At 51.0% G+C, this 14,312-nt stretch overlaps 2 protein-coding genes across 2 annotated transcripts; both read left to right on the forward strand.

Annotated features, from left to right (window-relative positions):
• The first annotated feature begins 1,909 nt into the window (after nt 1-1,909).
• On the forward strand, nt 1,910-2,938 carry LOC111071621. Its single transcript, XM_022363068.2, has 2 exons — nt 1,910-2,037; nt 2,132-2,938. Exons 1-2 carry the CDS (start codon nt 2,035-2,037, stop codon nt 2,936-2,938), a joined length of 810 nt encoding a protein of 269 aa, XP_022218760.2. The 5' UTR covers nt 1,910-2,034.
• A 7-nt stretch (nt 2,939-2,945) lies between these two features.
• LOC121405476 (protein phosphatase PTC7 homolog fig-like) lies at nt 2,946-3,672 on the forward strand. Its single transcript, XM_041596177.1, has 2 exons — nt 2,946-3,061; nt 3,138-3,672. The coding sequence occupies exons 1-2, from the start codon at nt 2,946-2,948 to the stop codon at nt 3,670-3,672; spliced, it is 651 nt and encodes a 216-aa protein (XP_041452111.1).
• Nucleotides 3,673-14,312: the final 10,640 nt, after the last annotated feature.

A 14,312-nucleotide genomic window follows, 5' to 3' on the forward strand; every position in this document is an offset into this window, starting at 1 on the left:
TTAAATTGATCATTGGTCAGGCAACAATTGTGGCTGCCCCCCAAAAGGACACTAAGCGGTGTCCATTGTGTCCTTTGTGCCTGCAGAGAGAGAGAGTGAGAGAGCGTGTGTGTGGGCTGTGGACTTTGGACAATGTCTGGTGCTGGTTTCCTTTTGGTATGGAATCAATTGCAGATGCATTTAATGCATACCTCCCTCCTGCATCCTGCATGATACCCCTGCTGTGGCATTCAATGTCAATCAATTGTGTGGGCAAACAAAAACAGTTGCCTACTTGCAGGCGCCAAGCCAGAGACATCAGCCAGGCATCGGCATCGGCATCCACATCGGCATCGAGGCAAACAGTTAGACAAATAGTCAAACAGGCATCGAGGCATCATGGCATGCCCGAATGGCAGACAGCAGTCAGTCAATCAGTCAGCTCCCTGGCTGACTGCCTCGCCCATTCGCTTGTCGCTCTATTTGCTCCAACACCCACTGCAAATTAAATTCATTAGTCAACTTCCGGCAGCACAGCACACACAGCTCACACACACACAGCTCACATACTTGCAGGAGTAAGAGGCAGGAGCTGGAGGCAGGAGCTGGAGGCAGGAGCTGGAGGCAGGAACTGGAGGCAGGAGCTGCAGGCAGGAGCTGGAGGCAGGAGCTGGAGGCAACGATGTTGCCATGTGCTGCCGCTTCTGCTGTCAATTCAAACGGATTTGAAGTCAACCCAATTTGAAATCAATAGTGTGTGAATAATCCTTTCACACCAACACTCCCACACACACACACCCCCACCCCCCTAGTTGGTGCTGGAATATCATCTAATAGGTCCTCGTTCCCATTCCACAGGCCATTACCCAGCCCCATGGGGGCACTGCTGCAGGAATTGTCTAGCTTTCGTTCCTGCTCTGAATGCTCTGGCTGGGTGCTCTGACTGGTTGGTTGGCTGGGTACTTGAAAACATTTTTGCATTGATTGCACTTCATATCGCTCATTCGCTCATTCACTCAGTCAGTCATTCGTTCAAGCAGGGCCCTTATTCATATCATTCCGAACATTCTGCCTGCCATTCACATATGTTTCAGCATCGTTTTTGGGGCCTCCCGAGAAGGGGGTAGACATGGCAACCAAAAAAGGCTGAAGGCAAACCATTAAGCGATGACTGCGATGACTACGATGATGACGATGACGACGATGAAAGTATTTAAGCAATTCAATGGCATTTTGACAGCAGGCAGTTAGCCTCCGTTCGTTCCCCAGGCCACACATGCCACAGCACTTCATACACGTCGAGTGGCAAGCAATGAGCTGCATGCAATTCGAGTGCCACATCTGCAGCTGCAACGGCAACGGCAACAACTGGCAACTGCATAGGGGACCAACGGGCTTCCCTGGTATATACCCAGCAACCAAAAAATTGCACAATTCCATTCCAGAATCCGGTATGGGGGCAGAGGTGCAGATATCATCTGCATACTTACCTCATTCCCCAGACCCAACCCCAACCCCCCCTACTTTGCCCATGCCCATGCCACTTGGTATCTGTTTGTGTCCGTAATTGTGCATAATTGAGTTGAGCCCCCGCCTCTGGAGAGAGCTGCACAGGAGACGAAGCTGCACCATGTGCAATGTGCAGTGGATGGTGGCGAGGAGAGTGGGAGAGTGGCGCCAGCTAAATGATTATGGAAATATAGAGATACAGGAAGACAGGGAACTAACTCGCCATCAGGCATTCTTAGATCTTCAGGGCGAGACTCTGCAGGAGTGTACTGAATGGAATGGAAAGCTAAGCCCCCTCCTGACTTGCTCCTGTTTATACGTAGAGTACAGAGACAGGCTCCGTCCTCCACTTCTGTTGCACAATTTTGCCGGTTTTTTTCAGGCCTTAGTAGGCCGTCACACAACAATCAGAGCCAGTCATTAGAGTTAGTCATTTGTAAGAGAGTTTCAGAGTTTTATAGTATTTCTTCTTATCTCGGACGAGAAACAAACAAAATAGCACACAATAATAATAATCCCACATCGTTTGATGTTTAAATAACTGAAATGGTACGTAACTGGATGACAGCTGCTCCTCATTATCGAATTGCAATGGTGCCTGGGGGAATCCTTCCTCCCCTTTTGTTATCCGGTTTCGTTTCAGTTTCGTTGTGCCCTACAGAATATGGACAGACTTGTGCGATTGAATGCAGGCATCCACAGGGTGGAGACACACCTGCTGACCTTCGTGCAGCTGATGGTCGAAAAGGCGGCCAGCGGTGGCGGCCATCTAATCAAGGTCGTGCTGGGCGGCAGCGGGCTGATCGTCAACATTGCCATCTCGTGCAGCGGCAAAGTGGTCGGTTTCGTGGTCACGCGGAGTGCCCGCGTTGTGCACCGCTCACGGCTCGGCATTGCCCAGCTGACTGCCATGGCAGTCGCCATCGGCGTCCAACTGTTTGAGACCTGCTGCTGCCGCGGCGCCCAGTTCTACCAGCAGGCCAGCATCAGAGGCGACGAGCTCATCGCCAGGACCACAGCCATCGGAGGCATGCTGTCCGCCGAGGGTGGACTTCTGCTGGAGCAGGCCAGAGCACGCGGCACCCGCATCTACCGGAATGCGTCCACAAACGGAAGTCGGTTGATCGGCCAGGCCAGCAGCCGGCTTGGCACCACCACATACCAGCTGGCTCACGTGCTCTCCACAGGTGGCCTGCGGCTGGTCAGCAGAGTGACCAGCGGTGGTGGTTACCTGATGCAACGCGCCACCTCTGGCGGTGCGCAGTGCCTGAGCATGCTCGGCGGTGGCGGCGTGCGCTGCTCAAAGCCCTTGGTCGAGGGTTGCGGCTGGCTGCAGGACCTGATCGAGAAGTACAAACAGCAAATGACTGAGGCGGAGGCGGAGGCACAGCCAGGGCAAAGGACATGCATGGCTGGAAGCTGTACGGGCCGAAGGAGCTGCGGCTGCTGAGCGTGGTATGCGGCATACCGAAGCAGCGTGCAGAGTGCCCCAAGTTGGGGCAGAACGGGCGGATGCCTGGTTCGCGGCCAGCACCAGCCGCGGCGACACACTGGGCGTGGCCGATGGCGTCGAGTGCGGCTGGATCTCAAACCACTCAGCCGGAGAGTTAAGCAACTTGTTGATGCGCTCCTGCGAGCGTCTGGCCCAGAGCCCCAGCCACGATCCGCGTCGCCTGGACTTGCTGCTGCATCGGGCCAATTTGCGACGTGCAGGAGGTGCGCCATCCGGTCCTGGCCAGCTGCCACACTGGCCTGCTCAGCCTGGACCGCCGCACCGGCACCGTCACCGCCACGAGCATCGGCGGCTGCGGCTTCCTGGTGGTGCGCAAGGGGCAAATTGTTGCCCGCTCGATCGCTGGAAAGCTGCAGGTCTCGACCTGCCCGACTAGCCTCCCGTTCTTGGGTGTCGGCACCTTCCTCTATGGCGACATCAACCGGCCAGCGGCTCAGCAGTTCCGCGCACAGTCCGAGGACATGCTCCTGCTGGCCACCGACGGCTTCTTCGACAATGTGGACGATGGGTGCGTGCTGTCGCTGATGAACGAACTGGCGGGCGGCACAGATCCCCGTCGCATGCATCTGTATGCGGAGACCCTGGCCCTGATGGCACGCGCTGCTCGACCAAAAGAGACTCGCCACAAGAAGATGGACGACATCACCGTCGTCCTGGCGGTGGTCAATTAGTTCCAATTCATGACAACAACAACTAACAACAAAAAGCGACTGCTCTCACGGGATCCCTCCATCCACACCACCGACCTCACCGACACCGCCATCCCCCCCATACGGGGCAGCAATCACTGGCAAATGTTCCACGTGTTCCATCTGTGAACAATTGCCAGTGAGGGCTGTCCACCGGAGAGGGCATCACAGACGCCTCACCGATCATTCGCACATCCATCGATCCAGTCCCGAACGAACAGCAGTCGCCCAATGGTTTTGGTTTTCTTTTTACACAACACAAGCTAAATTTCCCCCAAGTGTGTATTTACAAATTTAACGAGTATTTTATTGGAATTTGTACGCTAACAGAGCTAACCTAACCTAAGAATCATTTCCTAACATTAAACTTTGAAACTAACATATCAATCCGAGAGTTGTGTGAATTTACTTACATACACACACGTACACAGCTTACAGAAAGAGAGTCAGAGTCCAGTTACGATCGGGACGACACTACACAACTGCGATGACTCACTGCGCTCAGCGCACCGCAGGCCAAAGAGCAAGAGAAGAAGAAAGGCAGTCCGGCTGCCCGCCATCGTCATACATACATACATACACAGCCAGCACAAATTTAAGCTTAGAATTAAATTAAGGGTGCTTACAACTTTGTTTTTGATTTAAATGTTTGGCAAAACTGTAATCTTTACAAATATAAACAATTGGCAGTCATAAATTCAAAAACATTCGAGATATTTCATAAAAAGTCAGCACGATGCCTCTGTACTTATTATTTTGACCAGCAGTGTATGTACATGTGTACATGTATGTATTTATGTATATTATTGTAGATTAACTCGTGATAACAGCGGTCGCTGTGTTTTGCTTTAATGAAATGCCAATAATTGCGCTATTGAAAATTCGTTCGACTTGAGAGAGAATTCTATACACCAAATATTTTGCGTCGATCTGCTCTCTTCGTTGTCCCTCTCGCTCTGTTAGCTTTATGTTAGCTCTCTGTTAGCTCTCTGTTATCTCTCTGTTCGCGCTCTGTTCGCTTTCGGTTTGCTCTCTGTTAGCATTCTGTTCGCTCTGCAGCCGTTTACTCTCCGTGACTCTACACAGTGTATTCCACTCTGCGGCTTCCTTCATACCGAATTCCACCATTATCTAGACTTTCCGTGTAACCTCCAACCTTTGGTGTTCCTGGTATTCCTGTTCTACAGAGATAACACTCTCTTTTGTGTATATTTATAAAACATAGCTACTAAATCGGAGGGATTGGATGGATGGATATCCATTAACCAAGTTAACAACTGCAGCCTTTAGGCCCCCCATCATTTGCATCTGCTGCCTCAGCCCCTTGCCCCCTGGGGTCGTGTGTTGTCATCGGTTTAATTGAAAAATGTTGTCCCTGCTGCATGTCAACATTTTGATTTCCAATATGTCGTCGTCGTTGTCGCTGTCGTTGGTGCTGGATGTTCATGTTCTCCCTGGGCCCTGGACCTGGACCTGGACCTGGACCCATTGGTGGCATTATAAATGGCCACGGGGATGAGTGCAAACATTTTTGGCTAAAAATTTCACACGTCGCCTGCGACAGATGTCGTCCAGCAGCAGCTGCAGTGTCGGGGGCGAGGCCGCTTTAACCACTTCCGCACAGCCGTCAAATCCAGAGGTGGCCACTCCACCACCCACCTATAGCATTTATCGTTAGCATATCAATAACACACACAGAGAGAAGAGAGAGAGAGAGAGAAGAGCCGCACCGCCAGAGGGCGATCCGGCGGCAGTCATAAAATATGGCAACGGGCGTCCGTCAACCTGCACGTGAATGAGAACGTGACACCAGCGACGCCTGCTGACGACGACTTCTCCTGCTTCTGCTGCTGCTTGTGCTTCTTCTCCTCCTGCTCCAAATTCGTTCAATGGTGCCCCTTCTGTTGCTCCTGCTCCTGCTCCTGCTCCACTCGTTCACCACTGTGTGTGCTGTGTGTTACATTTGTTGTAGCCAGCCGCTGGCCGTTTGATTTCACATTTCATGCAAATTTTTGGTGGGCAGACGGCACACCAGAGGAGAGGCAGCCACACGGTTCGCCGTGGCTATGGGGCAAAACGCAGGACGCTGTCGCATCATCGGAAATGAATCATTTGCTTCGTTTGTTGGCATCCGCTTGGCGCTTATTTCCGCTGCGTCTGTCCTCTGTCCCCTGTGCCCTGTGTCCCTGTCCGCTGTCCCTTTTCTCTGTGCCACCTCGGCTGTTTTCCCGTGTTGCTTTTTTGGCCTAAAACCTGGGCTCCCAGTCCCGGCCGGACGACATGTGTGCGCGGCACGCTTCCGTGACACAACACGGACCCAGACCCAGACCCGGACCAGGGTCGCAGCCCTTCAACGGGCATTGTTTCTTTGGTAATATTCTTTGGACATACTTTTGGAATTGCATCAATTGGGGCAGCCGCCTTCGGTGCAGCGTCTTCTTGGGGGTGTAGGCCTGGTGATGATTATTTTTTTCCAACCGTTTTTGGGGCAAGGGTCTTTGGGAGTCGGCTCTCCAGGATGGTGTCGCCAGGATGCTGTTTCTTTTCAGCTTTGACACCTGCCAACTGCCAACTGCCACCTGCCGTGTGAATGCCTGCACTTGGGTCTGGGGATGGGGCTGGGCTGGGGCCATCGGAAGTGCCACTGCAGGGGAATAGTGTTAATCCATGAGTAGATCTTGTGCCCGCATTTTGTAACCGATGGCGATGGCGACAACCCATTACCCCCATTTCGGGAAAAAACAAACCAACCCAACAAACCAACACCCCACCCAACGATCCCAGTTCCAGTGTCCATCCGATGTCCCCTGATATCCATCCAGGCGTCGTCTGTTCTGTCCACACTCATTTGAGTCCCGCATAAATCAATTGCACTTGTCATCAACTCAATTAATTTTTGGCAAACAAAGTGCAGTAAATCAATTGCTTTGGCAGCTGGGCCAACGGGTCATGGCAGGGCCACATTCACATTCCCATCCACAGCCACATCCACAGCCATGTCCGCGTTCGCATCCATGTCCATGTCCCTGTCTATGGCTATCATTTCCCCCCCCCCTTATATTTGGACTCCCATTTTACGTAATGTCCATGGATTTTTTGTGCTTTTTTTGTTGTTGTCGCTTCGGCTGTTTGCTGTGTTTTCTTTTGTTGGTTTTTGCTTTCTTTCTGCGTTTGTCATTGGGATTTTTTGTCAGTGTGGTTGGTTGATTTTCTCCTCTTTTTCTTTTTTATTTTTTTGCCGCCTTTCAGCCTGCATTCAATGTGGCTAGTCTGGGGCAGGGCGGGGTGGGGGCTGGGGGCTGGGCTGTGCTCGCGCCAGACGCAAGTCGAGTGGTGGACTGTCCATTTTATGAGCCGCCACGGTAGCGTGCCCGTGCCCTGGCCCTGGCCCTGGCACATGCCCCCCATGCATGCACCACGTTGACACTGTATCAAATGGGGTTAAAAAGTGATTAAAGTAGGTTTGGCAAATGTCAACAATGTTTATACCATTCACATGGCCATTGGCATGGCATCGTGTCATGATGGCATCGTGGCATCGTACTCCTCATCCGATTCCAGAGTGCTGGGGCTCGGGGCTCGGTGTTCGGGGTTCATGGGGGGGGCTTAGGCGTGTAACTGTCGGCGGAGTGCTCTTGACGTTTCGGTATGTCCTGTCGCCCACCCCGCCCAACCAATGGATGGATGTTTGTTGGTCGCTTGCTTCGCGATTCGATTTGCAATGTTTTTTTGTTTGCATGCGACTCCATGCCGCAGCGCAGCGCAGCGCACCCATTGATGGCAGGGATCTGCCATCCGTAGCCCATCCTTCATAGATCCATTGGATGTGTTCTGTGTATGTGGATGGACATGGATGGTCGGCGTTAAATTATGCAACTCCTTTATTTTTTTTTTGTTTTTCTTCTTTTGGTTGCTCTTTCGGTAAATTGAATTTATGCATTTGCTTTTGCCTGGCACTCAGATTAAGGTTTGCCCGGGGTGGGATTACACCCTGTGTAGAGAGGAACAGGATAGCAGTCTTTCTCTCTCTCTCTCTCTCTCTCTCTTTATCTGTGTGTTTTGTTTTGTATCTTTTTAGTTTTTGCACTCAAACTCAAACCATCAAGCAACGAGAAATCTTTCGGATTGCATCCCAAAACTATTTACTTTGCCCATTCCCTCCCTCTGCCCCTCACTCACTCTTTACTCTCTTTAGTCGCTTTGGATGAGACTCCATCTCGAAGCTTTTCGGTCATATGTCATGCTTGGGCAGGCGATTTATTCCCAACGAAATACTCTTAAAAATGTTGCGTACATAAAATGCAAAATGCACTCGGGCATCGGGGACTCTGAGGAGAAACTAAAGCCAAACAGACAGCAGGGCAAACAAAGTCACTGGGTGCAGCGGTGGAGTGGGTAAAGGGGATGCAGGGGTGCTGGGTTCATATATAAATTACACACACCCACATATATAAATTACCTTTTGATAAATCTCAGTCGTCGTCGTTGGTGGCAAAACTACGAAACAGAAGCAGCAACAGAAACACAAAACTCAAAATGAAACACAAAACATATAGAAAAATGTACAGTTGCACCCTGCCTGCCTGCCTGCCTGCCTGGTGTATGTGTGTGTGTGGGGGTGGGGAGGGGGTTAGATTCTGCACAGTTGAGAAATCTTTCCGAACGTAAATCAATCCGTGCAGCTACATCATCGTCCGACTGCGTCGGAGTCGCAGTCGCAGTCGGATTCCGATTAGTTGGAGTCCGAGTCCGAGTCCGAGTCGTCGTCGTCAGTCTGTCTCTGTGGCCATGAGGATGCTTTCCGGCCGGCCCACAGCTCGATCCTAGAAGTCCTAGAAGGACACACACAAACACACTTCCATCTCTGGAGTGCACCAATTGCTTTTCTTGATTGTTTTGTGGGCTGGGCCCCGGACTCGCACTCGAAGTCAGAGTCAGAGTCAGATTCGGGGGGCAGTGCCACATATCGAAATGCAAATTCAACTTGCAGTTAGAATATCCCAGGCGGGGGCAGGGACACGTATGGAGTGCTGGTTGCATGGAGTGCTGGCTGGGTGTTGGGTCTAACAAAACAAAACTCCACAAAAACGATAACGACACTCATCATCAACCAAAGTCGGATTTGGCTCTTGCACTCCGTTGCCGCCACTCCTGCTCCTGCTCCTGCTGCTGCTCCTGCACCCCACCACAGGCCCACTGTCCTCTCGCCCCATTCCCCCATGCATTTGCAGTAAACGCAATTTTTGGCCATGCCCCCACAATTCGTTTACTTTGTACGGGATGCTGCTCCTGCTGCTGCTGCTGGTGCCCACTGAATGTCCCAGTAGTTGGTGGGTCCTTCTGCTGTTCGTCCTAGTGCTAGTCCTAGTCGTAGTCATCCTCCTCAGACGTTGTCGTTGTCGCCTGCTTCTGCCTGATGCTGTGTGCATTTTCCGTTTTCGTTTACGCATCGTTTGAAATTTCTATGAATTGTAGATGCAATCGTCCAGGCCGCCCTGGGCTAAGACTCATGTGTTACATGTGTGGCACCCTGATTCCCATTTCCCCCCACCCCCTCGCCACTCTATCCTCCTCATTCTCGGTCATGGTTCACGAACCCAGCCGACCCCAAAAGTCAGTGGAGTGCATTTCACTTGCAGTGCATTTGGTAAGCTCACGACGAAGGCAAAGTTGACGATTCTGTTCCGTTCCGTTCTCCTATGGCTCTGGGTGCTGGATTTTTGCGGCCAGCTTGGGGCTTGGGGCTTGAGCTTTGGGTTCTGGGGGTCTGGGGCAATGCAAATTGAAAACTCCATGTCCCCGCCGCCGCCACCAGCAGCAGCAGCAGCAGCAGCAGAAGAAGATGAAAGCTTGAAAAAGAAATGTACAGTTGCCCCCGTTGGCTGGGGATTGGTACCCAGACCCAGACCCGGACATGGACACGGATCGGAGTGCGTAAGGATTATAAGAGAAGCCTGGTAATGGCAATGGAGGACTCGGACTTGGATTCGGACCCATACCCGTGCCCGTGCCCATACCCGTACCGGTAGCGGGGCCAATCTTTCATGACGAAACAAATATCCTCATAATTCAACAGGAAAATTGCCCCGCAGTTGGCAGCAGCAGCAGGGTCACAAGTCGGGGACTGGGACTGGGACTGGTACTGGGCCTAGGCTTAGGCCCATGGGCTTTTTCTGCGGCGTCGTTTGTTACGCCTGTGCTGCAGATGGAGAGGGAGCTGGAAATGGAGATGGAGCTGGAGATGCTGTGGGGAGAGAGGGGCAGGCACTGGTGGGGAGGTTAGACCTTTTGTTGGTTTTTGGTGATTTGCTTTGTCAGTGACAAAAATAATAACAGCCAGCCGCAGGCCAGGCCAAAGCTCTTACTCTTGTCCACCGTCACCGGTTCTAGGCCTCCTCACTCCTTCTCTCGCCTTCTCTCTCTCCTTCCGTTTCTTGTGCTCCTTCATTCTCCTTCTCCTGCTGCTGTTGCTGATGCTGGCCCTGATTTTCGGGCCCTAGCCTCTGGCTCCCTAGGCTCTCTGGCTCTGTGACTCTCTGACTCCCATATGTCAAGTGCCGGCTTCGGTTTACCAGCATACCCAGCATATCAGCATGTGTGTGTGTGTGTGGGCCCCTTTTGCACATTTTTAATTACCACAATTTGAATTTCTTAAATAACTATTTGGATAACAATCAGTCGACTGTCCGCTCGCTCCTCCTGGGAACATCAAAGAACAGTCCTAATGGATGATGGCTGGACACCTGCCCCCCAGTCCCAGACCCCCAATGGAAAACTATTTCTATTTCCTCTCCTTGCTGCCACTCTGTTGCTGCTGCTGTTGCTGTTGTCTCTGCCTCGATGAGGCCTAAACAAAATTTTTTTTCCCCATCTATCCCGTCTGTCTGTCTGTCTGTCTGTCTGCCAAGTCGCTGCTCATAAATAATCAACCAATTATTTTGCTGTCAATTTCAACACGGCCGCCGAAAACGCAATGCCAACGCCTAAACGGCAGAAGGACCAAAAGGAGCCCGAACCCGAAGCCGAACCTGCAGGAAGAGCCAGCGCCAGCGCCAGCCAGAGAGCCAGAACATGCAACCCGCTGAGTCGTTGCCGTTGTCCTGCGGACACGCTACACGGCACAATGGGGCAATAAATTCGCCTCTGGGTAGAGCCGCGCCAAGAAATCCATGCACACAAAAGACGCCATGCCACGCCGCACAGAAGTCTCCAAGGCTCACCATACCCCCACCCGCCCGGCTACAGTCTGTTGATTTTTCGTCACACTGCAAAAAATAATAGCTGCAAGAAAGCAGACACCTTGTGGGGCTTGTTGGCTGGACTGTGGCTGCCATGGGGAATGCAATTTTTGGCGCAGTGCAAAAAAGATGCAGAAACTAAATCTGAAATTGTTTGGAGCTTGGAGCTTGGAGTTTGGGGGCACTTAAAGCCTTTTGTGCTTGGCCCGGACTGCGATTCGATTTCACGGCCGTATATCATTGCGATTTCAGTAGCAGTCCTGCCCACGCCCACTGCCCCCTACCGCCTGCCCCGTGCCATTATTTTGTATATATTTGCTCGCTTCTTTCCTTGGGCAAAGGCGCACGCACCAGGCGGAAGTCCTTTAGCAGATTATCTGCGCAGGCAGGAGAGCAGAGTCCTGAGTCCAGAGTCCTGCATAGATTTGTAATTGAAGGGCGTGTTCGCTGTTGCCCGAAAAAAAAATAAAAGAAAAGAAAAGGAGGAGAAAAAAAAACACAGAACCACTTGACTGTGCCGCTGCCTCTGTGCCTCCTCCGACTGTCTGGCTGATTGCATTTCGCTGCGCGTAGAGAGCAGGAACGGCAGGCGGCAGGCGGAAGGGGCCATTAAGTGATGCCAATGATTAACAACGGAAGTATAGATTTGGAGAGACTCGAAAGCGATGGGAGTGAAGTGGAGTCGAGTGAAGTGAAGTGAAGCAAAGTGGAGGCATGCCAAATCGATTGCCCGGCGGATTGCTTAATGGCATTTGTCCATAAATCAAACAGTTGCCAGTTAAAGCTTCACCTTAAAGACAAGACACTGGACTTTGAGCCTTTGGCACACAGACACGAGACACGAGAGAGCGAGACAAGAGAGAGCGAGCCAAGAGATCAAGCCTGTATGGAGCCTGTATGGGTGCCTTGCCAGTGAGCTGCCCACTGGGCCATCAAATGGAACAATAAACGTAAATAACTTTCAATTGAATAGTTTTGTGGTGGCAAATTTACGTGCGCCCAATGGTGGCGCTAGTTTTGGCCATAAAACCGAGAAGAACCAACGACAATGGTCCGCCATTAGCAGCAGCATTGCCCCAGCATACACGAGGATATGTTACAACATTTTTGGAAATTTTATGGGTTACGCTTTGCCCCGTGCCCCCCTGGCACTTGCCACTGTTTGATGGTAATTTTGTAATTTTCCCAGTTTATTATCTGTCAACATTATCGCACACACACAATGCCCCACACACACACACACACGAAGTGGACCCTTGAAACGAAGCTGGCATTAAATTCTTGCCCGTCGCCATAGCTCTTATCTTGTCTCGCATAAAACGCCAGTTCCCCAGCGACAATACAGAGAAATGCCAGACAGCAGCAGGAGCAGCAGCAGGAACCCATCTACAAATGCAAACCCAAAATAAACTCATCGAATTTCTCTTGTTAATTGAAATAAAACTATTTCAACTTCAGCCCACCAACCGCCCTCCCTCACATTGAACATGCTCCAGCCTGGAAACCCTTGAAATCTGTGGGCCCAAAAATATTCATTGAGTTTCTGTGTGCCAAGGGGATTCAGCAGCTCGCGAATGCGCAGAGTTCAGAAAAGAATTTATCTATGAATGAGAAATGAAAGCTAAAGCCCAACATGGAAATAGAACTGCAGACCATCCCAATTCCTTTTTCTACTGGATCATCGAATCACGCACCCGAATCAATTTCAAACTGAGCACTAATCACACGAATCAGAGGGTTCAGAAGAATCAGAAGCTCACATCGCATCGCTCGCTGTAAAGTGGCATCCGCCCAGGCTGCATCCTAGGCTGCCAGTCTCCCAGTCTCCCATTCTCCCAGTCTCGAAATCCTGTGCACAGTTCTGCCAAAAGTTAGTGCCAAGTTTCGGTCTTACTAAGTAAAAGCCACTTAAAATCCAAAAGAGAAAAGTAAGCGAGTGCAGAGACAGAAACGGAGACGGAGACAAAGTCGGCAAAGGAATCGGAGAGAGAGATAGAGATACAGATGGCAGCAGGACTGAGAGAGAGCGAGAGAGAGAGAGAGAGCCACACACACGAAGCTCATAAAAATGCTTTGTGGTTGGGAAATTTTTCTTTGCTTTGCTCTACCACTTTTGTTGTAATTTTTTTTTTTATCGTATAACTCCTGTGCATGGAACCAAGCCCCTCCCCACACGACCCACCAGACTGCTTTAACTTCTGTTGGGGGGTTTTTTCTTTTCTTTTCTTTTGTTTTTTTTTTGTTCATTTATTTTGTGTGTGTGTGTGTAAACTTTACAAAGCATTAACACCTCATAGATGGAACGACGACAGGCCAGGCTCCAGCTCCGGCTCCAGACACAAAGCGAAGGAGGGCGGACAAGGCAGGGCAGGGCGGGGGGGCTGCGAGCACACACACAAAAAAAAATCAAGTTAAAAGCCACAAAACTCTAAACTCAAATATCGTATGTCACGTCAGAGCAGCGAGCGGCCGCCACAGAGAGAGAGAGCAAAAAAAAAAAGAGACTGCGAAATTTGATTAAGTTTAAGTTACTGCTGCTATCAAAGTAACAATATTCAATGTCCACTCTGTCCCCCTGCCTGGCTGCTGGAATTTAAAGCCCCATCAAGGCATCAAACTTCATTCAATTCAATTAAACAGGCAGAGCTTTCTGCTTTTCTGCTTTTCTGCCCTTCTGCCTGCAATTTGAACAACTTCCTTCTAATTGTTTCAAATTATCAATTCAAATCACGTTAAGACCCTGCCCTACCCCCTCCATCCATGCCAATGCTGTGGCGGGGGGGGGCGAAAAAAAAATAAGAAATTATCATGCAGCACGCTTAAATGGCTTTTCAATTAGATTATGTCATTCAAGTGGTGACTGCCAGCCATGACCAGACACGGAGTCCCCCTCCTGCTGCTGCTGCTCCCCCTCCGAACTTAACGTATCAATTTCCGTTAAGGAATTTGTAGCAAACGAAACAAGAGAAAAATGTAAGGAAAACTGAAAGAAAACCCTCCCAGAAATAACAGCAAACAACTTGGGTTCATTAATTTTGTGTGAGGCGCAACAATTAGCACGCAACCGAATCGGCTGAGCAGGGGGTAGGTGGGGGGATGGGGACGGGGACGGGGGGTGGCAACAACAAAAAAGAATACAATATTAAACAATATGCTTGCCCCATGGCCACCGCCACCGCCAACAGCCACCCCCATCCTGGGGCATAAACGTGACGCTGCTAATTAAGTTGACGCATTTGCTGCCTCGCTGGCTCCAGCTCCCAGTCCACCCAGGCCACCCAGTTCAGGCTTCAGCTTTTTTGTCTAGTGCGTGGGCGGAGCTGGCGGAGGTGGTGCGGTGCGGCTGAGGCTGAGACTGTGGCTGAGGCTGAGTGTGGTGCAGAG

Source organism: Drosophila obscura, unplaced genomic scaffold (assembly GCF_018151105.1).
Source record: "Drosophila obscura isolate BZ-5 IFL unplaced genomic scaffold, ASM1815110v1 contig_97, whole genome shotgun sequence".
NCBI lineage: Eukaryota > Metazoa > Arthropoda > Insecta > Diptera > Drosophilidae > Drosophila > Drosophila obscura.

Excerpts from the sequence above, each read along its gene's own strand:
- LOC121405476 (XM_041596177.1), top strand. The coding sequence starts at position 2,946 with ATGCGGCATACCGAAGCAGCGTGCAGAGTGCCCCAAGTTGGGGCAGAA. Across the intron at positions 3,062-3,137 it reads GGCGTGGCCGATGGCGTCGA|AGCCCCAGCCACGATCCGCG; the intron begins GTGCGGCTGGAT and ends CGTCTGGCCCAG.